Source organism: Salvelinus fontinalis, chromosome 27, assembly GCF_029448725.1.
Source record: "Salvelinus fontinalis isolate EN_2023a chromosome 27, ASM2944872v1, whole genome shotgun sequence".
Classification (NCBI taxonomy): Eukaryota; Metazoa; Chordata; class Actinopteri; order Salmoniformes; family Salmonidae; genus Salvelinus; species Salvelinus fontinalis.
The window spans coordinates 2731307-2750183 of record NC_074691.1 but is presented as its reverse complement, the minus strand read 5'-3'; the positions used below and the strand labels follow the sequence as shown (position 1 = coordinate 2750183).

General features: G+C 45.3%; 1 protein-coding gene across 1 annotated transcript; it reads right to left on the bottom strand.

The window, feature by feature from the left end:
* Window positions 1–8049: 8049 nt before the first annotated feature.
* LOC129824864 (SNW domain-containing protein 1-like) lies at window positions 8050–18369 on the bottom strand. The gene is made up of 13 exons (XM_055884397.1): window positions 18269–18369; window positions 17644–17797; window positions 17170–17331; window positions 16596–16798; window positions 15428–15532; window positions 15173–15242; window positions 13322–13387; window positions 13080–13196; window positions 12735–12879; window positions 11694–11796; window positions 11073–11190; window positions 10436–10599; window positions 8050–8983 (listed from the first exon to the last, which is right to left on the bottom strand). The coding sequence occupies exons 1-13, from the start codon at window positions 18316–18318 to the stop codon at window positions 8791–8793; spliced, it is 1650 nt and encodes a 549-aa protein (XP_055740372.1). The 5' UTR covers window positions 18319–18369; the 3' UTR covers window positions 8050–8790.
* Window positions 18370–18877: the final 508 nt, after the last annotated feature.

Below are 18877 nucleotides of genomic sequence, written 5' to 3'. Positions count from 1 at the left end.
GAACTCTAGGGGCCAGATTGAAGTGTTTGTTTCTCTGTCGGAGCAGGAACTTGAGGGGCCAGATTGAAGTGTTTGTTTCTCTGTCGGAGTAGGAACTCTAGGGGCCAGATTGAAGTGTTTGTTTCTCGCTCTGTCGGAGTAGGAACTCTACGGGCCAGACTGAAGTGTTTGTTTCTCTGTCGGAGTTGGAACTCTAGGGGCCAGATTGAAGTGTTTGTTTCTCTCTCTGTCGGAGCAGGAACTCTACGGGCCAGATTGAAGTGTTTGTTTCTCTGTCGGAGCTGGAACTCTAGGGGCCAGATTGAAGTGTTTGTTTCTCTGTCATAGTAGGAACTCTAGGGGCCAGATTGAAGTGTTTGTTTCTCTCTCTGTCGGAGTAGGAACTCGAGGGGCCAGATTGAAGTGTTTGTTTCTCTGTCGGAGTAGGAACTCGAGGGGCCAGATTGAAGTGTTTGTTTCTCTGTCGGAGTAGGAACTCTAGGGGCCAGATTGAAGTGTTTGTTTCTCTCTCTGTCGGAGTAGGAACTCTACGGGCCAGACTGAAGTGTTTGTTTCTCTGTCGGAGTAGGAACTCGAGGGGCCAGATTGAAGTGTTTGTTTCTCTGTCGGAGTAGGAACTCTAGGGGCCAGATTGAAGTGTTTGTTTCTCTCTCTGTCGGAGTAGGAACTCAAGGGGCCAGATTGAAGTGTTTGTTTCTCTCTCTGTCGGAGTAGGAACTCAAGGGGCCAGATTGAAGTGTTTGTTTCTCTGTCGGAGTAGGAACTCTAGGGGCCAGATTTAAGTGTTTGTTTCTCTGTCGGAGCAGGAACTCGAGGAGCCAGATTGAAGTGTTTGTTTCTCTGTCGGAGCAGGAACTCTAGGGGCCAGATTGAAGTGTTTGTTTCTCTGTCGGAGTAGGAACTCTAGGGGCCAGATTGAAGTGTTTGTTTCTCTGTCGGAGTAGGAACTCTAGGGGCCAGATTGAAGTGTTTGTTTCTCTCTCTGTCGGAGTAGGAACTCAAGGGGCCAGATTGAAGTGTTTGTTTCTCTGTCGGAGTAGGAACTCTAGGGGCCAGATTGAAGTGTTTGTTTCTCTCTCTGTCGGAGTAGGAACTCAAGGGGCCAGATTGAAGTGTTTGTTTCTCTGTCGGAGTAGGAACTCTAGGGGCCAGATTGAAGTGTTTGTTTCTCTCTCTGTTGGAGTAGAAACTCGAGGGGCCAGATTTAAGTGTTTGTTTCTCTGTCGGAGCAGGAACTCGAGGGGCCAGATTGAAGTGTTTGTTTCTCTGTCGGAGCAGGAACTTGAGGGGCCAGATTGAAGTGTTTGTTTCTCTCTCTGTCGGAGTAGGAACTCGAGGGGCCAGATTTAAGTGTTTGTTTCTCTGTCGGAGCAGGAACTCGAGGAGCCAGATTGAAGTGTTTGTTTCTCTGTCGGAGCAGGAACTCTAGGGGCCAGATTGAAGTGTTTGTTTCTCTCTCTGTCGGGGTAGGAACTCGAGGGGCCAGATTGAAGTGTTTGTTTCTCTCTCTGTCGGAGTAGGAACTCTAGGGGCCAGATTGAAGTGTTTGTTTCTCTGTCGGAGCTGGAACTCTAGGGGCCAGATTGAAGTGTTTGTTTCTCTGTCGGAGCAGGAACTCTAGGGGCCAGATTGAAGTGTTTGTTTCTCTCTCTGTCGGAGTAGGAACTCTAGGGGCCAGATTGAAGTGATGGTAGTTCAACAATGTGTGTTTTGTTCCTAAGAGAATGACATTGCAGGTAGAAAACAAAAAGTGAAGCCTACCAAGGTTATGAGAAAGACATGTTGCAAAAGCTTGAGGTACATGTCCTTACAACCAACAACTGTCTTGGGGTACATGTCCTTACAACCAACAACTGTCTTGGGGTACATGTTCTTACAACCAACTACTGTCTTGGGGTACATGGCTCTACAAACAACAACTCTCTTGGGGTACACAGCCCTACAACCAACAACTGTCTTGGGGTACATGGCCCTACAACCAACAACTGTCTTGGGGTACATGGCCCTACAATCAACAACTGTCTTGGGGTACATGGCTCTACAACCCACAACTGTCTTGGGGTACATGGTCCTACAACCAAAGCTGTTTTGAGGTACATGGCCCTATAAATAACAACTGTCTTGGGATTCATGGCCCTACAATCAACAACTGTCTTGGGGTACATGGCTCTACAACCCACAACTGTCTTGGGGTACATGGTCCTACAACCAAAGCTGTTTGGGGGTACACAGTCCTACAAACAACAACTGTCTTGGGGTACACGGCCCTACAACCAACAACTATCTTGGGGTACACGGCCCTACAAACAACAACTGTCTTGGGGTACATGGCCCTACAAACAACAACTATCTTGGGGTACATGGCCCTACAAACAACAACTATCTTGGGGTACACGGTCCTACAAACAACAACTGTCTTTAGGTACATGGCCCTACAAACAACAACTGTCTTGGGGTACACGGTCCTACAAACAACAACTATCTTGGGGTACATGGCCCTACAACCAACAACTATCTTGGGGTACACGGCCCTACAAACAACAACTATCTTGGGGTACACGGTCCTACAAACAACAACTATCTTGGGGTACACGGTCCTACAAACAACAACTGTCTTGGGGTACATGGTCCTACAACCAAAGCTGTTTTGAGGTACATGGCCCTACAAATAACAACTGTCTTGGGATTCATCGCCCTACAACCAACAACTGTCTTGGGGTACATCGCCCTACAACCAACAACTGTCTTGAGGTACATGTCCCTACAAATAACAACTGTCTTGGGGTACACAGCCCTACAAACAATAACTGTCTTGAGGTACACGGTCCTACAACCAACAACTGTCTTGAGGTACACGGTCCTACAAACAACAACTGTCTTGGGGTACATGGTCCTACAAACAACAACTGTCATGGGGTACACGGCTCTACAACCAACAACTGTCTTGAGGTACATGGTCCTACAACCAAAGCTGTTTTGAGGTACATGTCCCTACAAATAACAACTGTCTTGGGATTCATTGCCCTACAAACAACAACTGTCTTGGGGTACACGGCCCTACAAACAACAACTATCTTGGGGTACACGGTCCTACAAACAACAACTGTCTTGGGGTACACGGTCCTACAACCAACAACTATCTTGGGGTACATGGCCCTACAAACAACAACTATCTTGGGGTACACAGCCCTACAACCAACAACTATCTTGGGGTACATGGCCTTACAACCAACAACTGTCTTGGGGTACACGGCCCTACAAACAACAACTATCTTGGGGTACACGGCCTTACAACCAACAACTGTCTTGGGGTACACAGCCCTACAACCAACAACTCTCTTGAGGTACATGGCCCTACAAATAACAACTGTCTTGGGATTCATCGCCCTACAATCAACAACTGTCATGGGGTACACGGCCTACAACCAACAACTGTCTTGAGGTACACGGTCCTACAAACAACAACTGTCTTGGGGTACACGGCCCTACAACCAACAACTGTCTTGAGGTACATGGTCCTACAACTAACAACAGTCTTGGGATTCATCGCCCTACAAACAACAACTGTCTTGGGGTAAACGGCCCTACAACCCACAACTGTCTTGGGGTACATGGTCCTACAACCAACAACTGTCTTGGGGTACATGGTCCTACAACCAACAACTGTTTTGAGGTACACGGCCCTACAAACAACAACTGTCTTGGGGTACATGGTCCTACAACCAACAACTGTTTTGAGGTACACGGCCCTACAAACAACAACTGTCTTGGGGTACATGGTCCTACAACCAACAACTGTCTTGGGGTACATGGCCCTACAAACAACAACTATCTTGAGGTACACGGTCCTACAAACAACAACTATCTTGGGGTACATGGCCCTACAACCAACAACTATCTTGGGGTACATGGCCCTACAACCAACAACTATCTTGGGGTACATGGCCCTACAACCAACAACTATCTTGGGGTACATGGCCCTACAACCAACAACTATAAATTATTGACACAGTAGCCTAAATAAATATTGAAATATATGTAAGTTACGGTATTAAGGCTAAACAGGATGCACTCTTAGGCCTACAGCTCAATGTTGGTTATACAAGACTGCTATACTAAGCCTGGTAATGATATACATTATTACAATGATGATAACAATAATAATAAGATGATCAAGAAAAAGGGTCATTATAAATATAATTTCTCTGACAATTTGTTACAGTGTAAACACTAAATGATAAATAATACTAGAGGGCTGGTCTATCGAGAGTGTAAAGCCTTATTTACACTCAAACAGGCAACAGAAGCAGAATGTCTTATTTCTGTAGATATATATGGATGATTTATAAAGCCAGGCACATTTAACAGTTAGGCTATTGATTATAGATTTCACTTTTCTTCGACTGTGTTCTCGTCTCCTAACTCCGCTGCTGCCTCCGCCGCATTGTTCTCAACACCAATATGCTGGTTAACTTTGCTATTATGCACATAGCAACATGGTCTAGGAAAAGCCACAATTCAACAGAGCACTGATGTGTTTCAGAACTGCGGACAGCAACCGCTACCCAATGCGGGAGAAAGCAAATATGTTATAAAATATAATTTGTATTAGTGTTGCACCATTGTTCCTACGTAATAGAACCATAAACAATTTCAGTAGCACGTCTTAGAGTGATGGACTGTGCCATCCCCACGGTCTCCACAACGGATCAGTCCACTCAGACAGGATCCAATCAGACAGGTGTTTTTTTGCTACTGCTCAACTAAAGAAATCTCGGTCGACCAACAGCCTATCGACCAAACAATCAACTAATTGGGGTCAGCCCTAAACTATTTTGAATCATCACATTCACTGCTGCTGGTTTATTATTTGAACTGTAGCCTAGTCACTTTACCCCTACCTATACGTACATACAGTGGCTTGCAAAAGTATTCACCCCCTTAACAAAATAGGAAAAATGCTGCCTTACAACCTGGAATTAAAATGTATTTTTGGGGTATTGTATCATTTGATTTACACAACATGTCTACCACTTTGACGATGCAAAACATTTTTTACCTTGAAACAGACAAGAAATAAGACAAAAAAACAGAAAACTTGAGCATGTGTAACTATTCACCCCCCAAAGTCAATACTGTGTAGAGCCACCTTTTGCAGCAATTACAGCTGCAAGTCTCTTGGGGTATGTCTCTATAAGCTTGGCACATCTAGCCACTAGGATTTTTGCCCATTCTTCAAGGCAAAACTACTCCAGCTCCTTCAAGATGGATGGGTTCCGCTGGTGTACAGCAATCTTTAAGTCATACTACATATTCTCAATTGGATTGAGGTCTGGGCTTTGACTAGGCCATTCCAAGACATTTAAATGTTTCCCCTTAAACCACTCGAGTTTTGCTTTAGCAGTATGCTTAGGGTCATTGTTCTGCTGGATGGTGAACCTCCGTCCCAGTCTCAAATCTCTGGAAGACTGAAACAGGTTTCCCTCAAGGATTTCCCTGTATTTAGCGCCATCCATCATTTCTTCAATTCTGACAAGTTTCCCAGGCCCTGCCGATGAAAAACATCCCCACAGCATGATGCTGCCACCACCATGATTCCCTGTGGGGATGATGTTCTCGGGGTGATGAGAGGTGTTGGGTTTGCACCAGATATAGCGTTTTCCTTGATGGCCAAAAAGCTCAGTTTTAGTCTCATCTGACCAGAGTACCTTCTTCCATATGTTTGGGGAGTCTCCCACATGCCTTTTGGTGAACACCAAACGGATTTGCAGAATTTTTTCTGTAAGCAATGGCTTTTTTCTGGACACTCTTCTGTAAAGCCCAGCTCTGTGGAGTGTACGGCTTAAAGTGGTCCTATGGACAGATACTCCAATCTCTGCTGTGGAGCTTTGCAGCTCCTTCAGGGTTATCTTAGGTCTCTTTTTTGCCTCTGATTAATATCCTCCTTGCACGAGTTTTGTTGGGCAGCCCTCTCTTGGCAGGTTTGTTGTGGTCCCATGTTCTTTCCATTTAATGATTTAATGGTGCTCCATGGGATTTTCAAAGTTTCTGATATTTTTTTAAACCCAACCCTGACACTGTTGAAGTCGGAAGTTTACATAAACAAGTTTTAATGACTCCAACCTAGTGTATCAACCACTCCACAAATTTCTTGTTAACAAACTATAGTTTTGGCAAGTCGGTTAGGACATCTACTTTGTGCATGACACAAGTAATTTTTCACTTATAACTCACTGTTTCACAATTCCAGTAGGTCAGAAGTTAACATACACTAAGTTGACTGCGCCTTTAAACAGCTTGGAAAATTCCAGAAAATGATGACAGGCTAATTTACATAATTTGAGTCAATTGGAGGTCTACCTGTGGATGTATACCTTTAAACTCAGTGCCTCTTTGCTTGACATCATGGGAAAATCAAAAGAAATCAGCCAAGACCTAAGTAAAAAAATTGTAGCCCTCCACAAGTCTGGTTCATTCCAAACGCCTGAATGTACCAACGTTCATCTGTACAAACAGTAGTACGCAAGTATAATCATCCTGGGACCACGCAGCCGTCATACCGCTCAGGAAGGAGACACGTTCTGTCTCCTAGAGATGAACGTTCTTTGGTGCGAAAAGCGCAAATCAATCCCAGAACAACAGCAAAGAACCTTGTGAAGATGCTGGAGGAAACAGGTAGTACTCTAAAACCACCATAAAAAGCCAGACTACGGTTCGCAACTGCACATGGGGACAAAGATCCTACTTTTTGGAGAAATGTCTCTGGTCTGATGAAACAAAAATAGAACTGTTTGGAGGAAAAAGGGGGAGGCTTGCAAGCCTGAGAACACCATCCCAACCGTGAAGCACTTGGGTGGCAGCATTATGTTGTGGGGGTGCTTTGCTGCAGGAGGGACTGGTGCACTTCACAAAATAGATGGCATCACGAGGCAAAAAAAAACAGCTTAAGGACAACAAAGTCAAGGTATTGGAGTGGCCATCACAAAGTGCTGACCTCAAATCTATAGAACATTTGTGGGCAGAACTCAAAAAGTGTGCGAGCAAGGAGGCCTACAAACCTGACTCAGATACAGCAGCTGTCAGGAGGAATGGGACAAAATTCACCCAACTTATTGTGGGAAGCTTGTGGAAGGCTACCCGAAACATTTGACCCAAGTTAAACAATTGAAAGGCAATGCTACCAAATACTGAGTGCATGTAAACTTCTGACCCACTTGGACTGTGATGAAAGAAATAAAAGCTGAAATAAATCATTCACTCTCCTATTAGTCTGACATTTCACATTTCACACGGAATTTTTACTAGGTTTAAATGTCAGGAATAGTGAAAAACAGAGTTTAAATGTATTTGGCTAAGGTGTATGTAAACTTCCGACTTCAACTGTAAGTACTTTACACTACTGCTAATAAGTCCCAGGCTTTGTGTGTTACCCTCCATTCAACTGTATGTACTTCACAACTCCGTCCCTGAGCTGTTTGGAGAGCTCCTTTGTCTTCATGGTGCCCCTTGCTTTGTGGTGTTGTAGACTCTGGGGCCTCTCAGAACAGGTGTATACTGAGATCATGTGACACTTAAATAAAATCCACATGTGTTCAATCTAACTAATTATGTGACTTCTGAAGGTAATTGGAGGCACCAGATCTTATTTAGGGGATTCATAGCAAAGGCTGTGAATACATATGCACACACCACTTCTCCATTTTTAAACAAGTAATTTTTTTCCTTTTACTTCAGCAATTTGGACTAATTTGTGTATGTTCATTACATTAAATCCAAATAAAAATCAATTTAAATGACAGGTTGTAATGCAACAAAATAGGAAAAACGCCAAGGGGGATGAATACTTTTGCAACGCACGGCTTCTACCTCCATTACCTCGTACCTCTGCACATTGACTCAGTACTGGTACACTGTGCATTTATTCATTGTGTTATTAATCTTTATATATTTTTCTCTACATTGTTGAGAAGGGTCTGTAAGTAAGCATTTCACTGTTAGTCTACACCTGTGGTTTACAAAGCATGTGACAAATAAAATTGGATATCACTGTAGAATCACACTGGTTTTATGTTTATTAGCACAAACCTAAAAATACGAGACACGTTCAATCCACTAGTTGAAGTGTATTTAGTGGTAACAGAGTAGGGTTACACTATCCCAGCCGTAACAGAGTTTGTGTAGTTATTATCAAGATACAATAGACTAGATCACTTAAGATCGGAATTCAAACTCAAATCACAGGAATGCTGCTAGATCAAAGATCATTTATCAAAACAAGTCATAATAACATTGCTTAATACAACTAGGGGGCTTTAGTTTAAAACACTTTACAGGCCAGACTCTGTTCCATGTCAAGTTTAAGGGATGGTGTAAAGAAAATAGAAAACAGGTAATCATCAACATAGATGTGAAGAACAATCACTGCTAGTTCCTTGGGGTTTCAGCCATACAACAGACGAGACAAACGGACATCTGTACTGTCCCAGTCAAGGCCCTGACCCAACTATTCCTCCCCCTCCAAAAAACCCTGGGTCGCATTCAGTGGGCACAAAAGCAGAACACTATGTTAAAACAAAAAAAAAGAAAATGAACTAAAACACGCTAAAAGTGGCAACTCCTACTTTTCAAAATGTTTTTGGAGATTGTGCCAAATGAACGCTACCCTTCCATCCCCGAATATCAGACTTGTCTTCTCAGGTGGAAACTTGTTTCAAAACATTCGCAGCCATTTTTGTGCCTACTGAACGCTACCCTCCCATCCCACCAGACTGGGTCTCTTGCTCCGTCCTCTCACTCCTTCCTGCGTTTCTTGTCGTGGTCGTAGTCCTTAGAGCCTCTACTGGTGGAGGGTCTCTTGGAGCCGCCATGTTGCTTCGCCTCCTCCAAAAACTTGTCCAGACCGAACGGATCCTCCTCAAACTGGACAGGGCCGTCACGACGAGGACCGTGGTCCGTACCAGAGAACTCACGGTCCGGAACAAACCTGGAAGGGGAGGAGGAATCAGTTGCATTAGTGCTGGGGAAAAAATGTGCACCCGTCGAGAAGGATTCTAAGTTCCTTTAGTTCCCTACAACCCTGGGGTGTAGAGGGGAGGGGACAGAGGTGAGGGAAGTTAAATCATTTGGAAATAGAGTGTTCACTCAAAAACATTCTTCAAACATGGTTGGATGTTGAATTCTGGTAGGTACAGAGGACAGACTTGGTATGACCCATATGAAGTGCAGTGCTGAGTAAATAAATGCATAAAACAATTCATCCTTTGAAGTGTTTTCCATTTAACTTTCAAGGTCTAATGTCTCCATATTTCAAACATAATAAGGGCAGGTTGAATTTACTACTGATAAACCCTATGGAACAGTCTAACCTATAGCTAGTATCACATTCCACCATCAGTCCCTGTTATCTGCAGCCCAGTAAAGAAACCAATCACATAAAGCAGCCAGTGAAACTAAGGTAGAGTGTCTGAGGAGACGTTGTGGACATCAGGAGATGGATGCTGCAGATGACGTAGAGATATTCTGCTCTGGTGTACACACTATACGGTCGACCCCTGCTAAGAGCTGCACACTCCACTTAGTGAAATATCACTATAGTACCTACAGACTGGAGCTTTCTGGCAGTGTTCATTTATCAGCAGTGGACTGTGTATCTCTCCCAGAGAGGAAACAGTAGACTGTGTATCTCTCCATACGTCTCTCCCAGAGAGGAAACAGTAGACCGTGTATCTCTCCCAGAGAGGAAACAGTAGACCGTGTATCTCTCCCAGAGAGGAAACAGTAGACCGTGTATCTCTCCCAGAGAGGAAACAGTAGACCGTGTATCTCTCCCAGAGAGGAAACAGTAGACCGTGTATCTCTCCCAGAGAGGAAACAGTAGACCGTGTATCTCTCCCAGAGAGGAAACAGTAGACCGTGTATCTCTCCCAGAGAGGAAACAGTAGACCGTGTATCTCTCCATACGTCTCCCCCAGAGAGGAAGTAGGTCAGTACCGACGTGCCGACCCACTGGTTGTGTGTACGTACTGACACGTATGTGGAACTGATAGATGCACAAACACACTACATGTTCATGTTTTTAAATGGATTTAAATTGTATTTAGTCTGTAATGTCTTTTATGTTATGGTGTTGGACTCCAGTAAGACCAGCTGTCACCACTGGTGTCGGCTAATGTGGATCCTAATAAAATCTAAATGTTAAACTTATCGTTCTATTTATCGTTACCGCATCAATTCAGGTAATTTACCCCGATACGGATTTTTGGCCATATCGCCCAGCTAGATATCCCAGTCATTTCAAGACATGTCCTTGTATGTGTGTGTGTGTGTATATATATATATATATATATATATATATATATATATATATATATATATATATCTATCTAACAGTATATCATAAATACAGAAGGGTAACATAACAGCTGGCTTTGCGTACTTGCTGCTCTGCATGAGTGTGTCCAGATCGTCCCCATACATGTCCTTGTCAGAGCTCTTGGTGGGCCTGTAGATGTTCTGGGCCATGTCGCTGCCTCTCCTGAACGGCTGGTCGTACACGTTGTACATCTCATCCTCCCCACCGGCAAAACCACTGTCCATACCCTGGGGGGAGGGGGCAAAAAAAACATGTAAGATTTTCTGTGCAAAATGTTCAAATTAAATCAAGCTTGAAGGGTGGTAAGGAAATAAAAACCAGTGAAAACAAGCCAACTTGTTTATGATAACATTCCAGTTCGGCTTGGATCCATATTTTATGTGCTTTAAATACTATAAGCTTTTATGATGCTGATAAAGATCAACTGTTATTGGTGTGTATTTGGCACAGTTTAGGATTACACACTGACGCCAGACAGACTAAAATAATGAAAGTAAAACCTCAAAGAAGCCTATAGATATAAATAGAATGATACATGAATGAATTTGTTACGGTTTGTTTTGTCTTTATTCTATCCTCTTTCAACCACACAATATTTCATGACCCTAACCCCACCCGCCTGTGGATATAACCGCGGGGACGGCAGGTTACGGGTCAACCTGCGCACCACTAGTGTGTGTGTGTGTGTGCTCCATCTCACCTTGCTCTGGTTAAACAGTCTCTGGTCGTACTGAGCCTCGCTGGAGGCTCTAGGGTTGGGCTGGCCCAGAGCGATGAGCTCACTGACATCTCTGTCCTGGTCTCTCTGCAGCTTCGACCTGACGATGGAAATACACCAGACAGTTGAGGAAGAAGGAGAGACAACAGGAGATATTCATTTAGGAGTACTACAATGGAAGGTAGCCTGCGAGCTAAACCTAGTGCACCTAACCTCTCTAGCTTTGTGTAGAATTAGTTTCTGCTCCAAACCACACACACTATAGCACATTACGGCCGCATAACTTTATCATCCCAATCTCTACAAATCTGCAGATAATCACATCCAGCAGAAGCAATGGCAAGGTTAAGTAGTCTCTGTGGTCTCTCTCCTCTCACTCCCTGCCTCGCCCCCCCCCACTGTCTCCCTGCAGTCGGAGCAGACAGACAGACAAGGGGTCAGGGCTGGGTGCTGCTGTGGTAAGCTGCATTTATTCTACGTTTCTTACGCACCATGAATGATTCCACAGGGTGTGTGTGTAAAGTGAGTGTGTCGGGTGTGTATGAGTGTGTGACTGGAGAACTTGTGTATGTTTGTCTGTTGCGTTGTTAAAAATGATTGTACCTCTTATCAGGGGCAGCTCTGGAGATGTTCCTGTCGTGCTGTCTCTCTTTTCTCCTGTCATGGCGGATCTCGTCACGCTCTCTGGCCTCACCGTCCTCTCCACCTGCCACAAGAGAGACGGAGGGAGGAGAGAAATACAGGGGAGGTATAGGAGAGGGAGTGATAGTAGTTGGAGGTATGAAAGAATAGAGATGGAGAAGAAACAGGGAATGAGAGAGTGGGACAGTGCAGGGGGAGAGAGGGAGAAGAAACAGGGGATGAGAGAGTGGGACAGTGCAGGGGGAGAAGAAACAGGGGATGAGAGAGTGGCACAGTGCAGGGGGAGAAGAAACAGGGGATGAGAGAGTGGCACAGTGCAGGGGGAGAAGAAACAGGGGATGAGAGAGTGGGACAGTGCAGGGGGAGAAGAAACAGGGGATGAGAGAGTGGGACAGTGCAGGGGGAGAGAGGGAGAAGAAACAGGGGATGAGAGAGTGGGACAGTGCAGGGGGAGAAGAAACAGGGGATGAGAGAGTGGCACAGTGCAGGGGGAGAAGAAACAGGGGATGAGAGAGTGGGACAGTGCAGGGGGAGAAGAAACAGGGGATGAGAGAGTGGGACAGTGCAGGGGGAGAAGAAACAGGGGATGAGAGAGTGGGACAGTGCAGGGGGAGAAGAAACAGGGGATGAGAGAGTGGGACAGTGCAGGGGGAGAAGAAACAGGGGATGAGAGAGTGGGACAGTGCAGGGGGAGAGAGAGCAAAGGGGTTACCAGGACACTCACAAACGACAGCTGAGTCTAGTCCTCCCTCTGCATGCACAGAGCTACTTGGACAAGACTCAGAAAGTGTTTCGAAATGCTGCGTTTGGTTCAACACTGTCAGTATATTTCATTTCAAATGTACTTATTAGGGATTTGTGACCATGCACACAGCTTTGATACTGTGCAACTCTTTACATTGGCGGTCCTTGTACAGGAAAACAGGAAATCATAAACAGATGATCTGATCCTAGATCTGTGGTTAGGTTAGAATTAAAGCAGGAAGAGGGTGGTGAACTGACCTTTGTCCCCTCCGTGACCTTTGATCCCTGCCCTGCGGTCTCGGGCCATCTGAGCCAGCTCTCTGAGCTTCTCCTCCTTCTTCTCCTTCTCTTTCTGGGCCATCTTCTTCTCCACCTGGGCTCTCATCTCCACAGCCTCTCTGGCCTAGACTCAACAACAAAGAGAGAACAATGAATAGTATTTTCATGGCGACAGAATCATTCGGAAATCCATATCACACAGAACTGTAGTTGGCTTTGAAATGGACAAAAACCATTCGCCACCAAAACATTATTTCAGAGAGGCTCTGAGAAGTTGCTACGGCACAGGACGAACACCGAGGCCCAAACCCACAGACTGTTTACCTTTCTGTCAGCAATGTAGAGCGCCTCGGCCAGTTTGGCAAAGTTCTCGTTGATGTGAACGGTCTGCAGTCCTCTACCGTCCGCAGCCAGACGCTTGTCCAGTGGGATGGTGTAACCCTAGGGAGACGAAACACAGAAAATGGGCTACTTCCAATGTCGTCGCTCTTGGCCTCAAACAAAGATAAATGTCTCATTGATTCACCAGTGCCTCCAGAGGGAGGAAGCAGAGTTAGAGTCAGTACCTTTGCGTTCTTCCAGTTGGAAATACAGGGGGGAATCTTCCACTCCTGTTGCTCCTTGACAGTCATCTGAAAGGACAGAGAGAAAACACGTCACATCTATGTTCAACATTTACACAGCGAGAGGGAGAAGGTTCCAGATGAACCCATTTACACAGCGAGAGGGAGAAGGTTCCAGATGAACCCATTTACACAGCGAGAGGGAGAAGGTTCCAGATGAACCCATTTACACAGCTAGAGAGAGACGGTTCCAGATTAACCCATTTACACAGCGAGAGGGAGAAGGTTCCAGATTAACCCATTTACACAGCGAGAGGGAGAAGGTTCCAGATTGATGTATTCAATTGACCCGATGCTTTTAAAACAAAATTAAAGTGCTCAAAACAGAACTGTAGTAACTCTGCCTAAACCGTGAGATGCATGTACCTGTCTGAACCCCTATGGTCTGAACAAGGGATGTGACAATATTTAAAATAGCCTTTTTTTCTCTCATTCAATTTATTTATTTTCTTCAAAAAATGATGTGAATTCACATTTCAGATATGGTCCGCCGTATAACCGCTAGGCAGTTACCCACTCAGTAACGATGGTATTAACTGCTGTCTACCACCCACTCATCAACGATGGTATTAACTGATGTTTCAGGTTCTCTGTTGTACTGAGAACATGGAGGAGAGGCACACATGGGACTTCACTCTCATCAATGTGATGGATCCTTGTGGCGATGTAGAACAGCGTGTTATTAACGCCACATCTGGTGTTTGAGAGTTAGCGCTTTGTACTTGCAGAGCAGTCATGGTTTTCCAAAATGGCATCTTGCTGCCAGCAACGGGTTGGGTTTCTGACTCCGTCCCTCATCGCCCTGCTGCCAGCAACGGGTTGGGTTTCTCACTCCGTCCCTCACCGCCCTGCTGCCAGCAACGGGTTGGGTTTCTGACTCCGTCCCTCATCGCCCTGCTGCCAGCAACGGGTTGGGTTTCTGACTCCGTCCCTCACCGCCCTGCTGCCAACAACGGGTTGGGTTTCTGACTCCGTCCCTCACCGCCCTGCTGCCAACAACGGGTTGGGTTTCTGACTCCGTCCCTCATCGCCCTGCTGCCAGCAACAGGTGGGGTTTCTGACTCCGTCCCTCACCGCCCTGCTGCCAACAACGGGTTGGGTTTCTGACTCCGTCCCTCATCGCCCTGCTGCCAGCAACAGGTGGGGTTTCTGACTCCGTCCCTCACCGCCCTGCTGCCAGCAACAGGTGGGGTTTCTGACTCCGTCCCTCATCGCCCTGCTGCCAGCAACGGGTTGGGTTTCTGACTCCGTCCCTCACCGCCCTGCTGCCAGCAACGGGTTGGGTCTCTGACTCCGTCCCTCACCTCCCTGCTGCCAGTAACGGGCTGGGTTTCTGACTCCGTCCCTCACCGCCCTGCTGCCAGCAACGGGTTGGGTCTCTCACTGCCTCCCTTTCAGCACCTGTACTGCCACTGTAGCTCAATTCCACCTCGCAAAGTTTGCATTTTATCACATTCTCCAAGTTTTGCCATACAGGTCTTCTCTTCTTTGTCTCACTATCTGCCATTTTTATAACTGTTAACGACGATGACTTGTGGAGCGCTTTAGAGTCGTGGCAAATCATTTGAAAGATGCATATCGCCTACCTACAGTATTTTTGCTTTATGTATTTGTTACATTTAAATGTTGTGTTCTTTATAATGACCAGGACCTGTTAGTGACAGTTTTGTGATACCCGCACTAGGATTTTAAATCAAAATAAATTAAAGTTTTCAGTTAGGGATTATTTTCCGAAACGTTAACGATTCCAAATTCGTTCAAACGTCACACCCCTTGTCTGACCCCCAACATTACCTTTCTGCTGGGAGAGTGCATGACTGGTGCAGGAGGGGAGGGAGGACCACGAGGAATCTTCTTGTTGATCCTGAAACAATCAACAACCAAACATTTCATTTAACACAGTAAGGGGGTGGGCTTCAAGTCTGCACCAATTTTGTTTAAGGATGTGTATGACTCGAGTTACCCCAGCAAGATAATAAAACTGACAAGCATGTCAGTTAACGAGTTTAGCAAGCATTTAGTCAGTGACCATGATGAAAATGTACTTACTTGAAGCGTGGGGGCTCCATGGGGTCCTTCTGCATCTCCACCATACGGATGACCCTCTGTTTGGCCCCGGAGTTGAAGGCCACACCCTGCTGGGAAGGAGTGTACCTGGGGGAATAACACACAAGGTATCAGCATCTACAGGCCCCTTTCAATAAGCCACAAAAACACTTTGAATAAATGATCTTCTGTAGAGCAGAAATACATACACATTTTACATCATTGTATTATATACACTTAGTGGCCAGTTTATTAGGTACACCACCCCAATCACAAAAATGTTTAGCTCTACATCCATTCTCTCAGAAAGGGCCGGCATCCTGGGCTTTTCATGCACGACAGTGTCCAGGGTTTACAGAGAACGGTGCAACAAACATCCAATCAGCAACAAAAAAACAGCTTGTTGATGAGAGGTCGAAGGAGAATGGCCAGAATCATGCAAGCTAACAGCCTGGCCACAAACAGACAAACGGCGGCGCAATACAACAGTAGAGAGCAGAACGGCATTTCAGAAAGCACAACTCATCGGTCCTTGTAACAGATGGACTATTGCAGCAGACGCCCACACCGGGTTCCACTCCGATCAGTTAAAAACAAGAAGAAGCGGCTCCAGTGGGCATGTGATCACCAACACTGTACAACTGAGGAGTGGAAAAACATTGCCTGGTTCGACGAATACCGTTCCTGTTGTGTCATGCTGATGGCAGAGTCAGGATTTGACATAAGCAGCATGAGTCCATGGCCCCATCCTGCCTGGTGTCAACGTTACATGCGGGTGTTTATTTATTTAACTAGGCAAGTCAGTTAAGAACAAAATCTTATTTTCAGTGATGACCTAGGAACAGTGGGTTAAATACCTTGCTCAGGGGCAGAACGACAGATTTGTACCTTGTCAGCTCGGGAATTCGATCGTGCAACCTTTCAGTTACTAGACCAGCGCTCTAACCACTTGGCTACCTGCCGCCCCAAGGTGTGGTGGTGTAATGGTGTGGGGAATGTTTTCCTGGCACTCGTTAGGTCCTTTGATCCCAATAGAGCAACGTTTGAACTCCACTCCTTGTAGAATCCATTGCCTGGAGAAATCAGGTTGTTCTGGACGCAAAGAGGTGTCCGACCCAATACATACCTAATAAACTGGCCACTAATAGTATATCACAGAGAACAACCATACCTGATGTACTGTGCAGGGGCCTGTTTGTCTGCTGCCCTCACAGGCATGGCTGCAGCGATCTTCTGAGAGACCTGCTTCATCAGAGCATCGCGGGTCTTCTCCGTCAGCTCCTTGACAGCCTCCTCGTCAGGCTTCTGCAGCTCAGGAGCATCATCGTTCAGCACTTCCTTAGGAAGCAGGTCTGTGTACTTACTGAAGATCACCTGCACAGGGAGAACAGAGGAGACAGCTGAATATACAGAAACGGAACTCTACACTGGTTCTCTATGGGCTCATTTATTCAAATGATGGCTCCTCGTTATATTTCATTTCACCAGGTAGGCCAGTTGAGAACAAGTTCTCATTTACAACTGCGACCTGGCCAAGATAAACCATCAAACAAACAAATTTTAACACACGATCTGGGCAAGAAACAGCTTTATTTACTTGGTAACTATAGGCTCACAACATAAATCCAAATAAAATGGACCTTACTTTATGTCGCAGACTCATCTGAGAATGTATTGTACGTCCAACTGCATTGTAGCTCTAGCTAGACCAAGCAGACCAGCTGGATATTAAATAATATTCTTACTTTGTCCTTGCCCTGTCCCTGTCTGGCGATGGCATCGTATTTGATCTTGCCTTCAGCATCCACCTGAACTGCCAGGGCATTGGATGTCTTTTTCTTCCTGCCCATCTCCAGAGGGAACTGGGCCACGTGGATCTCAGGGAAGGCACCGCCATCTCCAAAGTCCTACAACACAAAACAAGACAGAGAGTCAAACAAACTGAGACTAAGAAGCTATGTGGAGATGTACCTCCATCTCCAAAGTCCTACAACGCAGGGGAGCCAATCACAAACCAAGAAAAAGTCTCACATTACCTCTTTTTTCTGGACAGAGTACTATCTAACATATCTAACACAGCACCAAAAATAGCATACTTATGTAAGGCTTTGACTGTCCCTTCCACTTTACATGGAGTCCCTTCTAAGACAACTCATAGCTAACACAGAATCACAGCCTCATTGAATCCATTAAACTAGGTACGGCGTAAAATTCAGTACCTCCAGAGAGCGTGGCACCCAGCTCTTCCTGTAGCCGTAGGGAGGGGGTTCTTTGCGGGAGGAGACCAGGGCGGTGGAGTGGGACCTCTGTGCCCGGGCTCTCTCCTCTGACTCCAACTGGTCCTGGGACAGCTGGGTCGGCGCAGGTAGAAAGCTGCAGGCAGACAAACAAAATACAAAGTTGTCTATCTTCTTTCGCTATTAAATTGGATGTACGCAATTCAGATATCTCGACTGTAAACAAGGCTAGCTAGTTATCTAACGTTCGCGTACGTGGACGATGCATGTGCTAGTTTGAAAGTTGAGACACAACACAAGGTTGCATTTGCAACTAGTAACGCCAAGGTACATTTTCTAATAAACCTGACCCCGATAAACCAAATACCTAGTTAGCTAATCCCCAAGAAAATAAACCACCAGAGAGCAGTTAGCTAAAGTTAGCTTGCTAGCTAGCTAACTAGGCCAGGAGTTAGCCTAGCTAACAACCAAAACATCGATTTCATAAAAATAATATGGGGGTAAGACGTAAGTAACTTTACATAATGTCTTAACATGCGATTTTATTATTTAAAGGTGTTATAAATATAAATATAAAATATAAATAAGGCCTTGCCACACAACTCACCTCGTAAGCGACATTTTTTTTCTCCCCTTGATCGCAGAGACTGACGTCATACGTAGGTAACGCCACAATGTTCAGGATCTCGCGATATTAGATTGCAACTACATGTGACTTCCTCTCTAGCATGTGCGGTGATCAGTCGAGAATTCTCCCGCATATTTCACTTTATTACGATATATATAAAAATAATGACTTAGAAAAAAGAATGGCGAGTAAAAGACTATGAAAAAATATTGACATTCTTACATTTTAGTCATTTAGCAGACCCACTTATCTAGAGTGACAAAAAGCCAATTTGTGCTTGATCAGACCGTGTATTATGGGTGTGAATCAATTGCGGAGCCTCTGGAGTCTTGTGGAGGTTGAGCTGGGTACTGCATCACCGTGCACTTCCCAAAGTTTGTAACAATCTGGAGGTCTCCGTATTAGCTCCGCATTGACATGATGTTGACTGTAGGTGGGGATAGGAGGTCCTGTATAAACACAAAATCCAAATTTTAACAAGTACATTTTCCCCCAACAAAGTAGTTATCAACAAAGTCAGTGCAAGTGGGAAAAGTGCATATTAAAAAAATTGACGAACTGACGAACAGGACAACTGACATTAGGGGG

What these genes read in the sequence shown, in the direction of transcription:
- LOC129824864 (XM_055884397.1), bottom strand. Translation starts at nt 18,318, where the DNA reads ATGACGTCAGTCTCTGCGATCAAGGGGAGAAAAAAAATGTCGCTTACG. An exon ending in GCCCCTGCACAGTACATCAG is followed by an intron (nt 15,533 to 16,595) that starts GTATGGTTGTTC and finishes TTATTCCCCCAG; the next exon opens with GTACACTCCTTCCCAGCAGG. An exon ending in ACACTCATGCAGAGCAGCAA is followed by an intron (nt 8,984 to 10,435) that starts GTACGCAAAGCC and finishes CTCCCCTTCCAG; the next exon opens with GTTTGTTCCGGACCGTGAGT.